Source organism: Thamnophis sirtalis, unplaced genomic scaffold (genome assembly GCF_051295495.1).
Source record: "Thamnophis sirtalis isolate CommonGarterSnake01/CBP01778 unplaced genomic scaffold, rThaSir2_p1.2 scaffold_1, whole genome shotgun sequence".
Taxonomy (NCBI): Eukaryota; Metazoa; Chordata; class Lepidosauria; order Squamata; family Natricidae; genus Thamnophis; species Thamnophis sirtalis.
Genome location: NW_028261381.1, coordinates 59,979,001 through 60,000,596, shown reverse-complemented (window position 1 = coordinate 60,000,596; position 21,596 = coordinate 59,979,001). Strand labels below are relative to the sequence as shown.

Here is a 21,596-nt window from a genome sequence, read left to right as displayed (position 1 = left end):
GGCCATACATTGGGTGAACTGCTGAGAGTTGTGTTCCAGCTTTGAAGTTCTGAAAAGTAAAAGATTCCCTAATCTGCTGTAAAAGAAAGAATGCCATCATATTCTTTGCTTACCTGGTCACAAAGCTCTATGTGGGCTCACCACAAATCCATTCCTTGCCCTACTTCACAGAAAATCCTAGCAAATCTAGGATATTTAAATTTCCTACAACACTCTTGGCATGAGTAGTAATTACCTTCAAGGCAATAGAATAGAATAGAATAGAATAGAATAGAATAGAATAGAATAGAATAGGATAGGATAGGATAGGATAGGATAGGATAGGATAGGACAGGACAGGACAGGACAGGACAGGACAGGACAGGACAGGATAGGACAGGACAGAACAGAACAGAACAGAACAGAATAGAATAGAATTCTTTATCGGCCAAGTGTGATTGGACACACAAGGAATTTGCTTTGGTGCATATGCTCTCCGTGTACATATAAAGACAAGATACATTCATCAAGAATCATAAGGTACAACACTTAATGATAGTCATAAGAGTACAAATAAGCAATCAGGAAACAATCAATATCAATATAAATCGTAAGGATACAAGCAACAAAGTCAAAGTCCTGCAGTCATAAGTGGGAAGAGATGGGTGATAGGAATGATGAGAAGATTAATAGTAATTAGGCATAATAACAAATTCAGATGACAGCTAGACTCCACTGCTTGATATTATTTGGAGATCAGTTAGTAGTGCCAGTAATAAGCAGGTCTTCCCAAGGATCCTGCCCACTTTCTCAGGTCCAACAGGATTAAGCTGTTCCCAGACAATCTGGCAAGTCCATAATCCAGGCCTCTCCAAGGGGCCTGCTCCACGCATGGACTCACATTGAGAATGGATCTGAGTGGTTTTATCAATCAGATGTTCAACAAATTCCTTGGCACGGCCCCATAAACGATTGCCCAAGACCTCCTTCCCAGGGAGCGGCCAGATGACCTTGAACAGGGTCATCAGACAACACTCTGAAAGACATCCTTTCTGCTCGTCTGGTTTCTGCTCATTACCCACAAGAAATGTGGGCCTTTTACTTGGGATGAATCTGAATAACATTTCTTTGGTCACCTCGCCATGTTCAATTCATGTATTTAGTGAAAGGGGGAACTCAGCTCTGAAAGCTTAGGGGTGGTAGCCCCAGAAATAAGCAGGAGGGGTATCGACTTAAAGGAGCTCTTCCCTCCTTTCCCCCCCCCCGCCCCACAGAAGCCAGAGGACCGCTGTGTGTCCTTGGTCAGAGTGCAAAATTAAATTAGTTGGGCCTGAGCTCTCTGGAGACAATAAAGCAAATGGGCCAGGGCTGACAAGGAAGGAGTGGACTTGCCGGTGAATTCTTGAGCAATGGCTGTGTGAGCCCACAATGGCATTTTCCTGATTAAAGTGCCTGGCAGAGTCATTAGCCAAGTGTTTCTGGAGGTGAGGCCAGGCTGAAGCTGTGACTCCGCTCTGTCAAAAACACTATTAGCTAAGCACTTTTATGGCTGTTGTTGTTATTGTTATTATCTCAACAGTTATTGCTACCGTTAATAGCTTTTTTTATTTTAGTACATAGCAAACACATTTCTTGGTTTTTTTTGGCACTGTGGCCGTGTTCCTTCTGACTTGTCGTATTTTAAACCACAGAAGTAATTTTTCTTTCCTCGGCAAATTTTACTGACAAGTTTGTCCATTAGCTGTGTCGCATTTTGAAGTCTGCCTGCATAATACCAAGGGTGGGGAGATGGTTACAGTGCATGGCAATGAGAATTTTGGTTGTGTGATCATGCAGAAGATGCACTAAAGAGACCAGTAGAAATTTGACTGTCGCGGGCTCAAAATCTGAATGGGACTGACCCATTGAGCTCTCCTCCATCCTGGCTGAGATGATTTACTCTTGATGCTAGAGTAACTTCCTAGGGCTGTCATAGAGCAGGGGATGCACAATGGTCATGGGCTGAAGATGGTGATGAGTTTCCTTCACTCAAGATCCGGATGATCACCTGCCAGAAAAGTTGTTCTGGATTGTACATTGAACAAGATTGAACTGAATGGATTTCTAATAGCCTTCCCAATTGCATTATTCTGTAAGATGAGGATGTACAGTAGTCCTTGTTTAGCAACTGCCTTGTTTAGTGGTCATTCATAGTTACAATGGTGATGAAAAAGTAGCTTCACACAGACAATCCACACATTTACCCCCTTTGTAGTTGTATAAAGCAAGGGAAAGCTAGGGAAAATAGGAGGAGGAAGAGAGTGTGTTGGATATGTCTTCCCCCTTGAGTTATTTGTAGCAATAATAAATGTGGGAAACAAACAAACAAACAAATAAATAAATTCATTCTCACTCACTCAGTTTCATTTAGTGGCTCCTTTGCCTAATGACTAAATTGCTGGTCCAAGCTGTGGTCACTGAATGAGGACTATCTGCATAAATATTCCAGGGTGCCTGTTTTCGTGTTCATGCATGCTATTTGTTGATTTTGCTCAGAAAGTATAGCCTGATTCAGATACAATGCTGGGCCATCATGGTTTTTTTTTTTGGGGGGGGGTCACTTAGTACAGTGAACAAACCTATCTTTATGGATTGAGATATTCATTATGCGAATATTGGGGTGCCAAGGTATGTTCAATAATGGCTTTTTTTTTAAAAAAAAATGTGGCTTAATTCAGGTTACCAGATCTGAAGTGCAAAAATCTGAACAACTACTATGTGATGCCAGAGAGATGCAAGAATTTCTTGGGTGCCATCTAGTGTTCTTCAGATTTTTGTAGCCCAGCTCTAGTAGCCATTAACTTAAGGCACATACTGTAGAACAGGGGGGTCAAACTCAATTTCATTGAGGGCTGCATCAGGGTTGTGTTTGACCTCAGGGGGTTGAGGTGGGAGTGGCCAGAGAGGGCATGGCCAGCTCGACATCACTCGTGTCAGGGGTTCCTGTGGTGGCCTGAGTGCTCTGCCAGTGAAAATGGGCTACCAAGCTCCATTTCCGACTGCAACTGCCTCCTGCAACCATCTACCAATGAAAACGGAGCTCGGGAGGGCTGTCTATAGCCCTCCCAAGCTTCGTTTTTGCTGGCAGAGGCACCATGGGCCAGTCCTTCGCTGTTTCCAGGGTGGCCCCACAGGCCAGATCTAAACACCAAATGGGCTGAACCTGGGCCTTGGGCCTTGAGTTTGATAACCCTGCTGTAGAGCGAGGGGATGTAAATAGGACCCAATGGTATCATTTTAGGGTCATGCTTAGCATAATTTGTCATACAAGCAGGGCAGTCCAACACTGAATTGCCTTCTGCTGTTGGAGGTGATTTAGTAAGGCAGTTACTAGTTTAGTATTCTGCATTCGCTTAGCAGGGAACGAAAGGGAAAGATTGAGGTCAGAATCAAATCTAGCAGTAGTGCAGTGCTGAAGCCAGTAGATGGCTTTTCCACTAAACTAGCATTTTCTGGCAAGGTAATCAGTAGCATTGATCACAGCAGCTCAACTTAATTCCTAGTGATGGATTTATTGAAAGATTGGCTCAGTACAATCCTGCTTGGGCCATTCAGATGAATGCAGACCTCTGGCTTTTCCATTGTAAGAATCAACCAGTTGACAGGACAAGATAATGCCAGATGCCAAACCGGAATCCCTCACACTGAGAATGGATCACGGCTAGCCTGTTTTCTTTGGGAACTGAAATAAATGTATAAGGGCCAGGAAATTAAACTGTGATCCAGGAAATATCTCCGATTGAATGAATTCACCAAGTTCTTGACATATTTCTTCACAGGCCTCCAGGTCTGTCTCTCAATGTGGTCAATAAAAGTAGCCTGTTTCCGAAAATAAGACCTCCCCTGATAATATGCCCAATTGGGCTTTTGAGTGCATGCGCTAAAATAAGCCCTTCTGGAAATAAGCCCTCCCCTAAAATATTTAACTGCATGCACAGCCAGTTCCCTCCATTTCCTGGGGGGCAGGGAAGAGGGGGAACATGCCCCATGCACCCCACATGGACTTTGTTGCTACCACAAACCCCAGCTACTGCACCCCATTTCTTAGTGGTGGCCGCAAAAAGATCAGCAGGGCCAGCAACATTAGGGCTGGCAAGAGTGAGCCAGAAACAGGGACAGAACCTCCGGCCCTCTCTGGATCAGCTGATCCGCAGACTGCTTAGGTTAAGGAGCCTCCTGAACCTAAAAAATTATAAGTCCTCCCTGAAAATAAGTCCAAAAGCTTATTTTTGGGGGGGAAGGGTGTCCAAAAGAAAATAAGAGACCCTGTCTTATTTTTGGGGAAACATGGTAGCTATAAGGATTATTAAGAAAATCTAGGTTGGGGAGAAGGGAATATAAGGTGACCAGACGTCCCGCTTTTCACGGGACAGTCACAATTTTTCACAATTTGTCCCGCGTCCCACGACGTTTTTAAAAAGTCCCGATTTTCATGGGTGAGTGGACGAAAGGACATCGGCAGTGCAGCCAGGACCCGCTGTGCGAGGGCTGAGGGAAGCCGGAGAGAGGGGGCTCGGAGGCAGGGGGAGATAAGATGGCAATGGCTGAGGAGGAGGAGGTCTTGCGGCCGCCGCTGCCACCGACACTACCAAGGAATTGCAGGATGTTAGTGGCTGTGCGCCGGGAGGGTGGCCTGCGGGGCTGGAGGCTGCGTGGCGATAGCGTGCTGCCGAGCACTAACAGGAGTGGCGGGGCAGGCTGGCTGAGCAGCCTCGCATACGTAGCTTGCCTCGCTGCCCGATGGAGGCTGCCCTGCTGCTGGCACTGCTGTGCCTCTGCTCCGCCGCAAAGATGCCACTGCCACCCCCACCGGCTCTTCCTGCCCGGACACCCGCCATCCAGGAGGGGCCCGAAGCCCTCCTGTCACCACCGGCTGCACCGCAACCGACTCACCCCGGGCGGGCTGGAAGGCTTCGGGTGTCCAGGTGGGAAGAGCCGGCGAGCGGATGGTGGTGGCATCACCACCCGGGAGCTGTCAGAAGCCTTCCTGCTTACCACCGGCTGCACCGCAGCTGACTCAGCCCGGGCGGGCTGGAAGGCTTCGGGCGTCCGGGCGGGAAGAGCCGGCGAGCGGATGGCGGTGGCATTGCCACCCGGGAGCTGCCAGAAGCTTTCCTGCCCACCACTGGCTGCACCGCAGCTGACTCTCCCCGGGCAGGCTGGAAGGCTTTGGGCATCCGGGCGGGAAGAGCCGACGAGCGGATGGCGGTGGCATCACTGCCCGGGAGCCGCCAGAAGCCTTCCTGCCCAACACCTACTCTCCCTGGACTTGTTTTGATGAGCGTGGGGCAACTGATGGTAGTTTGCGCCGGCCGCGCCCAGTCAAACTATGGTCAGTTCCCCCATGTTAAAATCTGGCCACCTTATCATAATCTTGAGTTTCCGCGCGAAAGGGCCGAACGTGGAGGAAAGGAAGGCGCGTTGGGCATCCAGATCGCAGCGAGGAAAAGGAGGAGGAAGGGGAGGAAAAAGGTGAGGGTGGAGGGAAGCAGGCAGAAGCAGCCGCAGCAGCAGCAGCAACAACCATGCTGCCCGGGGTGGGCGTGTTCAGCACCAGCCTGACCGCCCGGGTCATCATCCCGCTTCTAAAGGACGAGGGCTTCGCGGTCAAGGTGCTCTGGGGCTGCACTCAGGAAGAGGCGGAAGAACTGGCCAAGGAGATGAGCATCCCCTTCTACACCAGCCGGATAGATGAGGTCCTGCTGCACCAGGATGTGGATTTGGTCTACATCAACCTGCTGCCTCCCCTCACCAGGCAGATTGCGGTGAAAACTCTGGGTGAGTCTCCGCGGAGAGCTTGGCGGGCAGCTGGCTGGACTTCCAAGAGGTGGGGAGAGAAGGAGGCCATGGAAGAAGTGGCAGTACCTTGAAATGGAAAAAGGCCTGCTGCGTTGCACACACACGTGGGCATTCAAGGAATCCGGCGTTGTTGTTTTTTTTAAAATCCCAATCAACCCGATCGCTCTGGCTCTTCCCGTCTGGATGCCCGCCGCCCAGGAGCCTCCCGAAGCCTTCCAAGAGGTCGGGGGTGGGGGGGGGGGAAGGAGGCTGTGGAAGAAGTGGCAGTGCCTTGAAATGGAAAAAGGCCTGCTTCCCCCACCCCCCAATGGTATCCCACTTTACCAATTTTAAAATCTGGTCACTTTAGGGGAATAGAGTCAAGCGCTCTATAAATACCAAACATTGCAAATATACAGTATGCTTTAATTTTATCAGGAAGGCATTTGAGATCTTCTGATTCAACCTATTTGTGCTTGGTGCCTCGCAGATGTGCCAAATTAACTTTCCCTTCTCAGCTTCATTATCTGAAATTATTAAATTGCTTCTGGCAGCCTCCATATCGCTTAGAGACAGTCCTCTACCTAATCTGAGTTTAAGGCCCCCTGTGTTTCCACTGCACATGTTAAGCTGGTCGTTTGTCTCATGGGTTCTACCTCTCAGCAGAAATGGGGCCTATACTGAGCACTGCAGCCACACTGACCTTACTGCTAACAAGGTGCAAAAGTGTTTATGTTTAGTGTTTATTAGGATTTGTATGCCGCCCATTCTCGAGAGACTCAGGGCGGCTTACAGATAAAGCAGGAAGGGGAAACATATAAAAATTTAAAAACAGACATTAAAATTCACAACATTCATAGCTCAGAATGGGGCTGGATATATCAACAGCCGCAGGCCTGCCGGAACAGCCAGGTCTTAATCGCTTTGCGGAAGGCCGGAAGAGTAGTAAGGGTCCGGATCTCCACGGGGAGATCGTTCCATAGGGACGAAGAGCAAAGCCTAAGGTGTAGCTCGGCCAACCTAATGAATCAAATTAGGCTGAATATTCAGCACTGGATGAGATGACTCCCAAAACTCAGGACAAAAATCTCTTCTCTTCAGCTAGGAGAAAAAAACCACAGTTGATTGCACAAATAGTAATCGTGAACCCTCTTTGGATTTTGGGTGAGGCTCTGTTGAATCTGTATTACAGTATATAGTCTGGTCCCCATGGACTGCCTGCATTCCTTCAACTCGTACTTAGCTTTGCCTATAAGGGTAGAAACACAAATAGGAAGAACGAAATAATTCTTCATTCTTTTGTATAATTTGTCATTCAATTATTTCTAAGCTGTAGGAGATTTCCACTCCCCCCAATCCATCTATCTCTAGCTATACCAAGGTTAAGTAGCTCTTTTAATGAAAGTCAGGATCAAAAATTAGACAGTTCTAAATTAATGGTAAATGTGTCTGTCTGTCTGTCTGTCTGTCTGTCTCTCTCTCTCTCTCTCTCTGTGTGTCTCGTTTTTAAAAATCAGTATCATTTAGCTGGTTTATACATAACCTCTTTTTAAAATGCTGCTGCTGGACAAAGCCTAAAACAATAGAAAAGCGAGTTGCCAAATTTCTGCAGCAACAAAAAATTTCCAGAATCTGAATCTGTGCTCAGTAATCCAGAGTCTTATTGTTGGCCATTAACTTCTAAGAAAGAGGTTAAAAATTGTTTGTGTCCAGAATAAAAAAATAAAACAGGAAACTTTTGGTAAAGAGAGATGAACTTGTGCATTTATTAAACCAATCCCAAATCTAACCGTGAAAGCTAAATGTTGACTTCTAGTGCAGGCAGAAAATGCATGCTTAGAGTAGTGTTACAAACATTAGCCAAGTTTAAAACATATTAATGTATTTGGATCAAAGTAATCCAAATAGAAGTCTGAGAAACATTCCCATTTTTAAAGCAAATCCTGAAAAAGCTTCTTGAATAGAAATTTGCTGTAGTGTATGATAAATAATCTTTGTGGATTATAGTCCATCAGATACATAAAATGTTATCTTCAGCTAACCGAGCGAGAGATCATTGCAAACAATGAGGTCAGATGAGCTGAACTTCCTTCATAAAAAAATTACATCTTAATACATTTCTTGATCATTAAAATGCTAGAAACCTCTGGTGTTTGTTTGTTTTTGCAACAGCAGACTGTTCTGGCTAGCTATCCATTTGGAAATAGTTTTTATTTTTTAATGGAAACATGCAGGGAATACTGTACAATTGTGCTGGGAATATCATTGTTTAAAAGGTAAAGGTTCCCCTCACACATATGTGCTAATCATTCCTGACTCTAGAGGACAGTGCTCATCTCCATTTCAAAGCCGAAGAGCCATCGCTGTCCGAAGATGTCTCCGTGGTCATGTGGCTGGCATGACTGAACGCCAAAGGTGCACAGAACACTGTTACCTTCCCACCAAAGGTGGTTCCTATTTTTCTACTTGCATTTTTATGTGCTTTCGAACTGCTAGGTTGGCAGAAGCTGGGACAAGTAACAGGAGCTCACTCTGTTACATGGCGCTAGGGATTTGAACTGCCGAACTGCCGACCTTTCTGATCGACATGCTCAGCGTCTTACCAAGGCTTTTATTGATTGATTTACCAGAACTAGGTAGTTTTTCAACTTAATTTACTAGAATCAGATTTTCACACTTAAGGAATGACAGTATCTGCAGAACCACCTAAGACAAGAGAAAACCCAGAGCCTTTTCCCAGTGCTGAGTTAAAGAACTACCTCATATCCTTAAATTGGCAGAAATTATACCCCATGAAATCTGTGTCTCTTTTAACTCTCTCTTGAATAGTTCTGTTCTGGTTTTGGATGTGAGGCATACGATAAGTAAAACAATTAGCTGATTCTTACTCTGGCATGTTCTCCTCCCTTTTTTTCACATGACCAGCTGATGGGAAAAAGATTTGCTTAATGCAGCACTGGCTATATAGACTGTCATCTCTGGGCTCCTTTCTGTGTTCTTCCTACATCCCTTTTCCAAAACCAGCTAGAAAATCAGACTTGGGTAACAAAGGTAGCCAAGTTTTCAGCAACACATTGATTTAGGATTTCTGTCTCCTCCTTCCCTTTATTTAAACAGATGCTGACTTCTAGAAGCCAATTTGCTTCATCTGGGAGGATATAGAGGTAGGAGAAAGACGGATCACTTTATCCTTTCAGCCTTGTATTAAACTTGTGAAGGCAAAGAGTTAAAGCAGCCAGATTACAGACAGCCAAATAGCCTACCACTACAGCCCCATGTAGTGGGGACGGGGTGGTTCAGTGGCTAAGACACTGAGCTTGTCAATGAGAAAGGTCTGCAGTTTGGCGGTTCGAATCCCTAGCACCATCCCCGCTTCTGCCAACCCAGCAGTTCGAAAGCATGTAAAAATGCAAGTAGAAAAATAGGAACCACCTTTGGTGGGAAGGTAACAGTGTTCCGTGCACCTTTGCCATTGAGAAGTCCTTGAGCAGCACTTGCTCTTTGGCTTTCAAATGGAGCTAAGCACCGCCCCCTAGAGTTTGGAACGACTAGCACATATGTGCGAGGGGAAACCTTTACCTTTATCTTACAGCCCGATGTCATCCTGATAGACTGCTGGTCCGGTGCTAGTATCTTTGGCTTTTTGGACAGGTAACAGCAGAAAGGGGAGCTGATGAAGTTGTCAAAGGACTGGAGGAGATACACCAGCATCAGGCTTAACTAGGAAGCCCCCACTATGATGTCACCGGCCTTTATACACAAGGTAGATTTTATACACTTTGCAGCTACTGTTGCACATTCTCAGTTTAAGGGGAAAAGGAATTCTTTAATCCCAGCCCAGCTAAGGATGACTTAAAGCTGTCTCCATCATGAACTGGAGAGGTGGAGAGGAAGGCAGCTTCGTGGGGAACGTGGCAGAAACACATTGATGCCAGGCCTGTTTGTGCTGTGCGGAAAGCCTGATACTGTCTGTCCACCAAGGCTCATGTGATTATAAGGAAAGGCTGTTTGGTGGGAAGAAACAGTACATTAATTAGGTAATTGCTTTCTTTGGCCTGGAAGAAATTATATCCCCAGCAGGCCTTTTTATTGCAGAGATGAGACTATGCAGAAAACAAATGTAGGGGGAAAATGCTTCTGAAGAATATAAATCTCTGCATAACTGCAGAGGCAGCTTGTGGGATCCATCTAATATGGATGTTCTTAAGACAAGAGGGAATCGGGAAGAAGATGCACACATTCTCTCATGACACAGGGTTCAGGAAAACACAAAATTTGGTTTAATGAAATTGACTACAGATACAGTGTTAATACATTGCACCAACGCCAAGTGACTAATTAAATTATTGGTGGCTTAGCAACTTGTGAGCATTCAACCTCAGTGGCTTGCAAAGATGGTTTGTGGCTAAATCTAGGTGTTTGGAGGTATTGGCGAATATCTGTAGCTCTGGTTTAGGATGAGAGGGGAGGTTCAATCTCCGAGCTTTATGGGTTGGTGTCTGAACGTTTCTTTACCAGGCTAGGTAACATCTTCAGCGGAACTTAGGGGAGGTCAGTGTCGGTGTCCTTCTGCTTATAAGGGCTTTGTGTGATCAGCAGGGCTTGTGATGGAGAGGTCATGTCAGGTGAGGGTCTTGTGGTAGGTCTGGTGATAGCAATAGCACTTAGACTTATAGACTACTTCACACTGCTTTACAGCCCTCTCTAAGCGGCTTACAGAGTCAGCATGTTGCCCCCAACAATTTGGGTTCCCATTTTACTCACCTTGGGAGAATGGAAGGCTGAGTCAACCTTGAGCCTCATGAGATTCGAATAGCCAAACTGCAGTCAGCCGGCAGTCAGCAGAATTAGCCTGCAGTGCTACATTCGTTAACCACTGCGCCACCATGGTTCATGGGTTTTGTAATGGGTCAGGTGTAGGTCACATCAAGTGAGGGTCTTGTGATGGAGAATGAACCTCCACCCTAGGTATATATCTACATCCTTTTCTGATTGCACTAAGAAGTTTGCTGGATGACTGAGCCAGTCACTCTTTCGTAGTTCAGACCTCCTTAGATCTGTTGTGTAGATAATTCTGGAGGAAACAGGTGCTTTAGCTCCTGGACAAAAGCACCACATAATAGGTAGAGAACAATTGGTGTTTCTCATCCTAGACAGCTTCTCCCAAGTCTTTCCACATATTGAAGTTACCTATACATTTTGACTATAGAGATTCTCAGTCATCCAGGTTATGGTTGTCCCAAAGGTACTTTTTCAAGAAGCAACTTGACTTTCTGGTTTTTCTTTGAAAATGTTTCGCTTCTCATGAAAAAAAGCTTCTTCAAAGCTGAAGAAGCTTCTTGGATGAAAGCGAAACATCTTCAAAGAAAAAAACTATACATTTTGACTTCTGGGAGAATGGGGAGGGGAGGATGAGGTCAGGAAGGAGTTGCTGCATCTTGTCCTGTGGAAATCTGCATTAACGACCACTTTGGGGCAGTTTTCCAGAGTGATGTAGAAGATGAAGAAGTGGAGCTCAAGGGCGGGGTGAAATGTGTCATCAGTCTGGAGTGGTTGCATTCCCACGAGACCCAAGTCCAGCCCCATGAATTCCAGTGACCCTTATTTAGTGCCAATTTAGCTTGACCATTAGTAGATCAGCAGATCCTTCTGCATAAGCAGCATATAATAAACTTTTAGTGTTTTGAATTCAACTCCTGTTCCTGGTTACTTGTGCCTGACAGATGAAGACCCTATAATTTGCAGCATTCTGCAAAGTTTGGGACCTGGCGACTTTAAACAAACAAGATCCCTGTTTTTAGAATCTCATGGTCTCCTGCTAATCTCCAAGGAGTTTCTCCCCTTGTGTTTTTGGAAAGGAGAGAACATTCACGAAAGGTTCCTGCATACTTGTCTGGTTACATTCTTCTCTAGTATGGATGTTAGCTGCTGCAGCAGCAATCCCTAGGTTTAAAAAAAAAAAAAGCTTGCACTGATGCAGGCTGAGAGATGAATGTTGCTGCATTTAGTATGAGTCTCAGGTAACAGTAAAAATTCTGTTACAGAAACATAATTTCTCCTAGCAACCAGGACATGGTTCCATTGTCCCCCTCTGAAATCCAGTTCCTCAAACTAGGTACCCCACGTTTTCCAAGAACAAGAGGGAGGTTTTAACCTTATGGGTTTTCTGGGGAAGTTATCTTGCTCTTTCCTCTTGGTCTTGCCTGCTACCCACTGAGAAGGAAGGACTCACTGGAGAAGAGCCTAATGCTGGGAAAGATTGAGGGCGAAAGAAAAGGGGGAGAGAGAGAGAATGAAGTGGCTGGATGGAGTCACTGACTCCAGTTAAATGGACTCCAGAGGATGGTAGAGGACAGGAAGGCCTGGAGGAACATTGTCTAAGGGGTTGCGATGGGTCCCACAGGACTTAGCAACTAACAACAATTGTTACATTTGCCCTACTGTTCACTCTTTCCCAAAGCAAAAGGCTCCACCTGCTTGAACCAATAGGTGCTTCTTCAGAAACCAAAGTGGAGCACAATAAGCATTTGTGTGCAGGTGGGGACTGATGGTCCTGTTCATCCACACACTAATCTACCCCGCAAAGGGTTGGAGAACTGCTTTTTTCATAGAGCAAGCATGTCCCTGGCCAGGTCACCAGCCCATAAAGAGGGGCAATCAGATCAGCAGAGAAAGGGGGCAGGAACCTGGGCAGAAAGTTTGGCAGGCTCCTTGACCATTGGAGCCCCTTTAGGAAAAGTTTGAATGGGTCGATAGATGAATCGAGGGGAGACCACCGAAGGCAACGCGGCGGTGTGTGATCTGCCCGCCCGAGTACGGAGGGGGGGGGGGGAAAGGTGCGCAAAGGGGTGTGAGCGACCGCGCGTGCCATGATTGAAGTCCAGAGGCAAAGAGGCTGAGGATTATTGATTAGCTCAACCCCGCAGGACGGCCAGGCCAAGCCAAGCCTCAGAATCTGTTAGGATGAAGGCGAGGTGGGGAGCGGAGGGGAGATGCTGCTCTCCTCCGCCCGAGGCGGATAACGCAGCTGGACTCCGCTGTCCTTCGCGGTCCGGTTGAGCGTCAAAGCAGGTCCAGGTTCCCGAATGCGGCACGTGCTTCTCCGCCTACCGCCCTCTTCTCTCTCTCTCACCCCTCCCCTCCCCACCTTGCGCTGCCCGGAGTGAAGCCCGGCTGGTTGAAAGGAGCTGCTCCAGCCCGGCGTCCTCCCCGCTCTCACACACACGCACTGCGGGGCTGAAGTGGCCGCGCCATCGGTTGCCGTCGCCGCTGCCGGACGGCGGGGAGGCGGAGGGCGGCAAAGGAAGAGAAGGAGGAGGGGGCGGTGTCGTCGGCTTCGCCACAGCGCTCAGCAGGTCGGGAAGCCGCACTCGGCGTGTCAAAGCTGCGGGGGGATCCATCGGGCCAGCGCCGCCGCCGTTGAGTCCAGAGGATCCGCAGAAGCCCTCGCTGCCTTTTCCTCTGGCGCCGCGGCGCGCAGCGCTCTGCAGAGGCTTGGGATCCAGAAAACGAGCGGGAACGCTCCGCGGCTGCAGCAACGGGACCAGCAGCGGTTTCCCGCCAGCTTCTTTCTTGCCCTCCCCACCCCCCCTACTTCCCAGGCTGGAAAGACCCCCTTGCAGAAGTCACGCAGCCGTGCGCCCCCTACACACACATACACACAATCCCTGAAGGGCCAGGAAGACTAAAGGGGATTCCCACTCAGGAGCGAAGTGGGATCCTAGCTGTCCAGCAGCTGCTGCTGCAACAATGACGCGCCTGAGCTGGTGTTTTGCTTCCCTGATCCGCTGGGGAAAATACTTCTTCTCCTGCCTCCTGCCCCTGCGTTTCTGCCTGCACCGGGAGGTAAGAGAGCAGGGCCCGGAACGCGCGGGTGAGGGTGTGTGGGTGTGAGTGGGTGGGAAGCGGGATGGCCTCAAAAACCGCGGGCGAGGAGAGGCGGCCAAAGCGGTGCGCCTTCGGATTGCTCCGGCTTCTCCCACCGCTGAGCCTGGGCTCTCGCGCCCCTTGCCCGGTTGGCCCGTTTGTGGCTTCACTTACGTCTGTTTCTCCCCCCTCTTCCCCCCTTCCCCCATCAAGTTTTCATTCCCCCTCCCTCCTCCCCTCCCCACGGCCCGGTCATCTTTATGGATCATAAGCTGTCCTTCTCCCGAATTAACGACCCACGTGCGGTGCCAATCTCTCGCTTGGACGCACAAGCGCCCCGCGCTGTCCTGCTGGCGGGCGCACAGACTGCAGAAGCCTCGCGTTCAGCCGCGGACAGAAGCGCGGCACGCACAACGTCCCTCTCTTATTCACGCCGGGGGCGGGGGGGGCGGGGGAAGGCAGCCTCCTATTGCCTCATTCCGCATACTCTGAAATGGGATTTTCTTCGGCGGACGCGGCGGGCGCAGGTCCCTCTACGCGCCTCACGAAAAAAGAAAGAAAAAAAAGAAAAGGTCTCCAAGACATCGATTCTTCTCTTGCCCCACTTCTACAAGAGTCCCTGGTGTCGCCCAGTCTTCCTCCAAGTGTAGCGTCCAGCTGTGGTGGGTTACAGTTCCCATCACCGGGATGTAAGGAATGGTGATGCAGGCACAAGCGAGGCCTTTGGGAAAGCGGTAGTATATACACAACAGCCTGACTAAGGAGAGACGTATGTCCCTTACCTATCTGCCTCTAACGTTGCTCCAAGGATCCGTCTCATTCAACCCTATATGGTTCCCAGGTACTTTTGGCCTTCCCTGGGTCCCTCTCTAGAAAGTCTCTAGTAAGGGATGAAGAAGGATGAGACTACTGTAAAGAACTTCTCTGCTGCATTATGGGGCAGGCCCTGTATAAATGGTTAAATCTGCAAAGGTAGCTCTATCCATCTCTGGTTAGCTTTTCTGAATATGAAGCTCTTCTAAAAACACATTGCAGTCCTGGATCTCTGATCTATGCCATTTCTGCCCTGACGAATTCCTTGCGTACACCCTGGGCCAAGGGAGAACATCCCTCTCCACTGCACCTTACCCGCTATGGGAGTCTTTTGGAGGCAAAGTAAGAGTTGCCATCTGTTAAGAAAAAAAAAAACAACAATCAGCCTTTGATTGTTTCAGGTTTTAGAGAACAACTGGGTGTGGTAGTCCCAAAGTTAGGGCCATTTGGGAGGAATGGTCACACTTCCTACAAGATCTTCCTACAAGAAAGAACAGAACTGAACAGGTTCAGATGTTCATGCAGTTCTTTGTCATGAAAGGATACTGAGAAAGCATGGAGAGGAAAGAATTTCTTTGGAATGGTTCCCCAAAGCTTGGTAAAATGCAGAAAAGAAGCTCAGTCAGCAAAACCATGTCATTGTTTCTTTTTGTTCCTCTGTCTTCCTGACTTGTTCTTCTTTGATTCCCTGTCATGAAGGAGGAGGAAATTTATTTCCCACTTTCTCACTGACATCAATGTCTGGACCATGGGATGGTTAGCTAAGGTGCTCATGTCCATGATTCCACCGAGATTCTTCATTCTGCAGCCTCTATCAGTGGGAAAAGAAAATAAGGGTTTTCTTGTGTTCTTTATACCTTTTAAGTCATCTTTTGGAAGGGATCTTAAAGACATTTAAAATCATGGGTGCTTCATCACTGCAAGTTTTTAAGAAGCGATTGGACAGCCACTTGTCTAAAATGGTTTAAGGTCTTTTGCTAGAGCAGGGGGCTGGACTAGAAGACCTCCAAGATCCCTTTCAGGTTCTGCCCTGCCCTGCCCTGCCCTGCCCTGCCCTGCCCTGCCCTGCCCTGCCCTGCCCTGCCCTGCCCTGCCCTGCCCTGCCCTGCCCTACCCTATTAACATCTTGGTTATGGAACTCATCTTGCTTGCCTTTGATAGCTACCAAAAAATTATCTCCCCTAAAGGCTGAATAAAGAAGGTTTTTTCTTCCCACATTAGAAGTGCATAAGTCATGCAACTTGTCGGGGCTCTGAGAAACCCAATGGCTGAAAGACCAAGGAGATTTAGGAGCTGTAGTCTTGCTGGAGAGTACAGATAGTCCTTGACTTACAACCATTAGACTAGTGGTATTTGAAGTGACAATGGGACTGAAGAAAGTGGCTTATAGCCTGTTTTCATGCTTACAACTATTGCAGTATCCCCATAGTCATGTGATGGTGCTTGGCAACTAGCATATATTTATGAAAGTTGCACTGTCCCAGGGTCACGTGATTACTATGTGTAACCTTCCCAGCCAGTTTCCAACAAGCAAGGTCAATGCGGGAAAGTCAGATTTGCTTAATGACTGCATGTTTCATTTAACAACTGTGGTCATTTGCAGAAAACGGAGCAAAACTGACTTAACATTTCTCACTTCTGTTTGCCTTGCTTAGCAACTGAAATTTTGGTGCTGAATTGTGACTGTATGTTGAGCATTACCTGAACCGTTATAGTTTATTAAATTACCTAAGTTGTAAGTGTTAAACCCACTACATCATACATTTACAACAAGACCGCAGACTCTACAGGGAAAGAAACCAGAGTCCTGTCAAAGTGGAGCAGGAATTCTGAATCCTGTGTTCAGAATAAAATTAATAAATCAATCAAATCCTTGTTTTGCACAATTTTTCTATCTAAGAAGGTGGAACAAAGGTTTTCCCTTCTTCAGAATTTAAATTGCTATTCAGCAATTTGAACCCTATTCAGTTTCTGTGCTATGGTCGAGACAGCAAAAGCTAACTTTGGCATCTTGCATCCTTTCCAAGCAGTCTTCTCTCCGAAGACCTAAAATATGCACAGCCATGTTAACTGTAGCTGAATTGGACTGTAGATTCTAGTCCTAGCTGAGTAGAGAAACCCACTCATATTAATGGCTAACATCTGTAACCAACACCGAGGTATGATTCTGTGGCATGAGTTGGCATGCAAACCTGCTGCTGGTTCTTAATCATTTCACCACTTATATGGGAATCATTTTCAATCTATCCCAGGCTTCCGGTTTCCGATCACCAGTTCCATTTTGGGGGCTTTCTTTTGCCACCTTAACTCCTGGAAATTCTGATGAATAAAATTTGAGAATCAGTTTGAAACATTAACAACAGTCTGCTCAATGAGCAGCAGTTCTGAAACATCAGATTTTGTGTGGGTTTCCAAATTATGCCTTTAAAGTGCACTGCAGTTGTGAAATTACATAAAATCACGCTGGTTGCAAAAGGCCATTTGCTATGCAATAAACAGGCTGTTATTATTGTGTTTAGGGAATTAAAATCTCAGCTAGCACAGCTGTTATTGGGAAAACATATGTTTCCAGCAGTCAGGATGTAATACGTTGTTCTTAAGATGCAATTTTCCTTCTTTTCCTAATGGCTATGTCTTTTGGATTAGTGAATGCCCTGTGAAAGTCATTGGGTAAGCGTCACAAATACTATTGGATAATGCCTGTGACATCACTGCTGATGTGAAATAAATTTCTCTATCTTCACATTTTATGGTCCTAAGACATACAGAAACCCAAATACATTATATTCCTTAGAAAAATATTTCATTTTAAAGAACAGAAGTCCCAGAGCTCAGCAAAAAGCTACTTCCCCTGCAGCGTTACCCACAAACAGAATTTCATTTAAACTTTTCTTAAACTTATTTTCTGCAAACCATACCTCTGGTTTTGGCAACACATCCGTGGGAGTTTGATCAGATTAAGAATAGCATTATTTATCCTCTTTTGAAAACCCCTGAATGGTGGCATGGATTTCATGGAGTTAGGAAACATTTTTATTCTGACAAGAGGCAGGTTAGGTTAAGATAAGAGAGAATGACTGTCTCAAGGTCAACCAGCAAGTGGTGAGCTTGAGCTGATATTTGGAAACTGGTATGAGCCTCCATCCAATACAGCATAATGCTGGTTCTTAGCCTATCAGCAAAGCTTCAGTTCTCTTCATAGTTTCTTGAAAGTAAGAGCTGCTGAGAACAGAAGACTCCAAAGTAAAGTTGCTTAGAAATCATCATCATCTTTTAATGACCCCATAATCCCTTGCGTGGTGGAGTCTGGGCAACTGAATGGAGCTGAGTGTTTATTGACCGGATGCCTTTCCTGTTGCCAATGCGGAGCTTTGTTCAGCAGATACATTCTCATTGTGCCCAGAGAGAGAAATATCTGACTCTACCTAGAATTGAACTCACAGCTTCCTGATTATGTGTGAGGCGAGAGCTTCACCTCTAGGCCACTGCACCACTCTAAAGATGCTTAGGAATGGCCCGAGAAAATAGAATTTGGGGGATTTGGGGGGGGGGTGTCCATATGAACATGTGCAAAAACTAATTTGGTACATCCTTTGAAAAACAGAGAACTGTACAGATTTTGAACCATTACATTTCAAAAGATTTGATTGAAGTAGAACCCTTCTTGGTAAAGGCTGAGAGGCTGAAATGCTAAAAGGTTGGGCAGAAGGCGAAGGCCAGGGTGGCTTAGAATGGGGGACTGAGAATCTAACATACAACAATAGCATGATGCTATCCTATCTGACCGTTTTGGGAGACGAGATATTAGGCTGCATTGATTATTGGCCTGATCAAGTAGGTTGGCTTTCAGGTGGTGGGCTAAGCATGGGGAACATGATGGAAACTTAAGTGGGAAGACTTGTGCCCAAAGAGGGCGTTCAGAAAAAACCATTATGGCACAGCAGTCCTGGGACCAGCTTTGCCTTCATTCTTTTTGCCCTTGCAGGAACCTTTAATAATGAAATGGTTTGTCTTTTGACTGTGCAAAGCTGAACTGAACTGAACGAAGAGATGCTTTGTATCCCTGTCACTTTGCCTCCTGGTTTCCCATTCATTGGCTCTTTTCATCAGAGTGATTAGCTCTTTCCTCTGCTTGCCTAGAATGGAATCCAAGTCAGAGACTGTACTGCATCTCTGCTACAAATCATCTGCTCTCCATCACCAGTGATATTCCAGAAGTCCAGACGAATGGGTGTTTGCATAAAAAGGGGATAAAGGATGCAGTGGCTCAATGGCTAAGACGCTAAGCTTGTCGATCAGAAGTCCGCATCCCTAGTGCCGCGTAACAGAGTGAGCTCCAGTTACTTGTCCCAGCTTCTGCCAACCTAGCAGTTTGAAAGCAGGCAAAAATGCAAGTAGAAAAATAGGAACCACCTTTGGTGGGAAGGTAATAGCTTTCTGTGCGGCATTTAGTCATGTTGGCTATATGACCACAGAGACATCTTCGGACAGCGCTGGCTCTTTGGCTTTGAAACGGAGATGAGCACTGCCCCCTAGAGTTGGGATCAACTAGCACACCTTTACCTTATAGGAAGGGGATATTGTAAGCACCAGCTTTTGGAAAGGGGTATCTTTGAAAGAGTTTGGGAGGGCCGCAGACTTCTTGCTAAGTGAGGGCTAAGTGTCTTGCTAAGTGAGGGCTAACAGCATATTTTGCAACTACGGTACTGTAGAACCACAAAGGTTTAGTAGCAAACTCTGTAGAGAAGGGAAAGACATCAGCTCTGGCCCTGTGCTGCACTGAGGCCTTGGAGAGGATGTTAGACATCACAGATACCCTGTAAATTTGCTGCAATGACTCCAGTGAAGTGCTGATCATGGCAGCTACCATAGTGTGACAAGTAAGAATGACAGTTTTGTCAGACCATGCTCTCTTCGGTGCTCTTCCAAGTGTTGCTGCTGCTAATTAGGTCTGCTAAGGACCCACTTATGTAAGTGGTTGAAGGTCGAAAGCACTCTCACTGATGAAGGGATTGAAGATTGAAGGCACTCTTACATCCAGAGAATATCTGGATGCCCTACCCGTAATGGGACATTATGGTTAGGGCATTTGTGGTTTTTTCATCATCTCCTTTTTTAAAAATAATGTTTTTAAAAAAATGTTTATTTTAAAGGAATGTCATTTTCCAGCATTAACTAGACATCCACTTCCACCCTTTCCAGCCAAAAGGTTGAAAATTATAGTTTAGCTAATATCAAGAAGGCCGCAGGTTTCGCATGGCTTTCATTAGTCTACATACTTAGAAGATTATGGTACCTTTCAGATTAAACCCTTTCCAGAGGCTGAGAATGCATAAGCTGCTAAGTGGCTGATGGGAGCTTGGACATCTATCACAAGCAACATTTCCTGCAACCAGAAATTAGGGGTTTCTTTCTTCAGGGGTTGTTTTCAGAGAGGAGACGGTTCATGTGAACCCATTTATGGATGTGTATTTTCATTATTTCTTCTGAAATCCTACTTTATCATGCACTTCCCCTCATAGTTGCAAAAGGTTATTATTATTTATTTATTTATTTATTTATTTATTTATTTATTTATTTATTATTTCTATGGCTGTTTCCATCTCAAACAAGTAACTCTGGGTGATTGAGAAATTGTGTTAACTTGCTTCTCGGAAAGCATTTGGATTTGAGAAGAGGATTTATATAAACTCACTAGCTGATAACCCGGCATTGCCTGGGTATTTATTTATAGGGGGGAAATGTCCAGATCAAACGTAATGTCTAATGTTGGATTTTCCCCCTTACCGGAGGGAGTCCCCTTGTGGAGTACTGTGAAGCTGTTACCATGGCAACTCCACTTTAGGCTTCTACAGCAGAAGCCATTTTACGGCAGTACAGTAGAAGTCATTTTAAGGCACAACAGGCTGTATCTTAACAGAACAACCCCCCGGAGGGGTCTTAGCGATGTCTTATCCCCACAGTATTGTTTTCCAGAGAGGAAGTCATCTGTGTACCAAGTTTGGTTGAAATTGCTCAAGGCGTTCCACAGTTATGCTGGAACACAGACACACAGACACACACACACACACACATGCACACACACACACACTGTAAATAATATCCAGCATCTAGTTATAAGAACAATTATAATGAGAGGTTGGCATCAGAACTTGGGGTATCTTGAAGTGAAGTGGTCTGATTTGGAAAATCCAGGGATCATCTGAATCAAAATGTTGCCTCTTTGAAATCATCTTTCATTTGAACCATTGTAAAACTATTTGGTTGATCACAAAGATATAGGCAGGGTTTCTGCAGAAAGTGATACTTTTCTTCTCAGGATTTCCATTGGAGAAAGACTCTAGAAGGGGAAATGAGGCCAAGCAATGTTGAACCAGGAGGAGTTTTGTGACTATCAGCTCTAGCTTGTAATCACAATGAGTGATTTTACTGGATTCTTCAATTAGAGTGCTTGATGGGAAAGATGTCAATGTATTGTTTATTTCTAGTTACAGTTAATAGGCGATAACAAGATGCAGATTTCTAAATCAAGATTCAGAACTTAAAGTAAAATATGTATGTAAAGGGAAGGCTTGAATTGGAGACAAATTCCTAGTCGCAACTGGTGGGCCCAGAGGCATAATGGAATTTATAGATGACTAACTGATATCCTGGCATTGCCTGTGTATTTATTTATAGGGGGAAAATGTCCGGACCAAATGTAATTTCTAATGTTGGTTTTTTCCCCTTACCAGAGGGAGCCCCCCTTGTGGAGTACTGTGAAGTTGTTACCATGGTAACTCTACTGCACTATACAGTAGAAGCCATTTTATGGCAGTACAGTAGAATCCATTTTAAGGCACAACAGGCTGTATCTTAATAGAACACACACCCCAAGGGATGTTAGGGTTGTCTTACCCCCACAGTATTTTTTTTTCCACAGAGTAAGTCATCTGTGTACCAAGTTTGGTTGAAATCGCTTGTGGTGTTTCAGAGTTATGCTGGTATATACATGCACATACACACAGAGCATGCACACACACACAGTAACACAGTGCATCTTTGTAATTCAGCGAGGCGAGGATTATAGGTCAATTTGGTAAACCCAATACAATAACCTTTTTTTTTTTTTGCAAGCCTGA

At 46.0% G+C, this 21,596-nt stretch overlaps 1 protein-coding gene across 9 annotated transcripts in view; it reads left to right on the top strand.

The window, feature by feature from the left end:
• The window catches only part of TNS1 (tensin 1), a 461,144-nt gene that overhangs the window by 46,852 nt on the left and 392,696 nt on the right, over positions 1-21,596 (top strand). Inside the window, exon 1 of one of the 9 annotated variants that reach the window (XM_087712517.1) lies at positions 13,512-13,641. The exons of the other annotated variants lie outside the window; for them this stretch is intronic. Coding sequence (XP_087568643.1) covers positions 13,546-13,641 — 96 coding nt within the window. The 5' untranslated portion in view covers positions 13,512-13,545. Of the gene's footprint in view, positions 1-13,511; positions 13,642-21,596 lie in introns of those variants that run through there. 9 annotated transcript variants of the gene reach the window in all.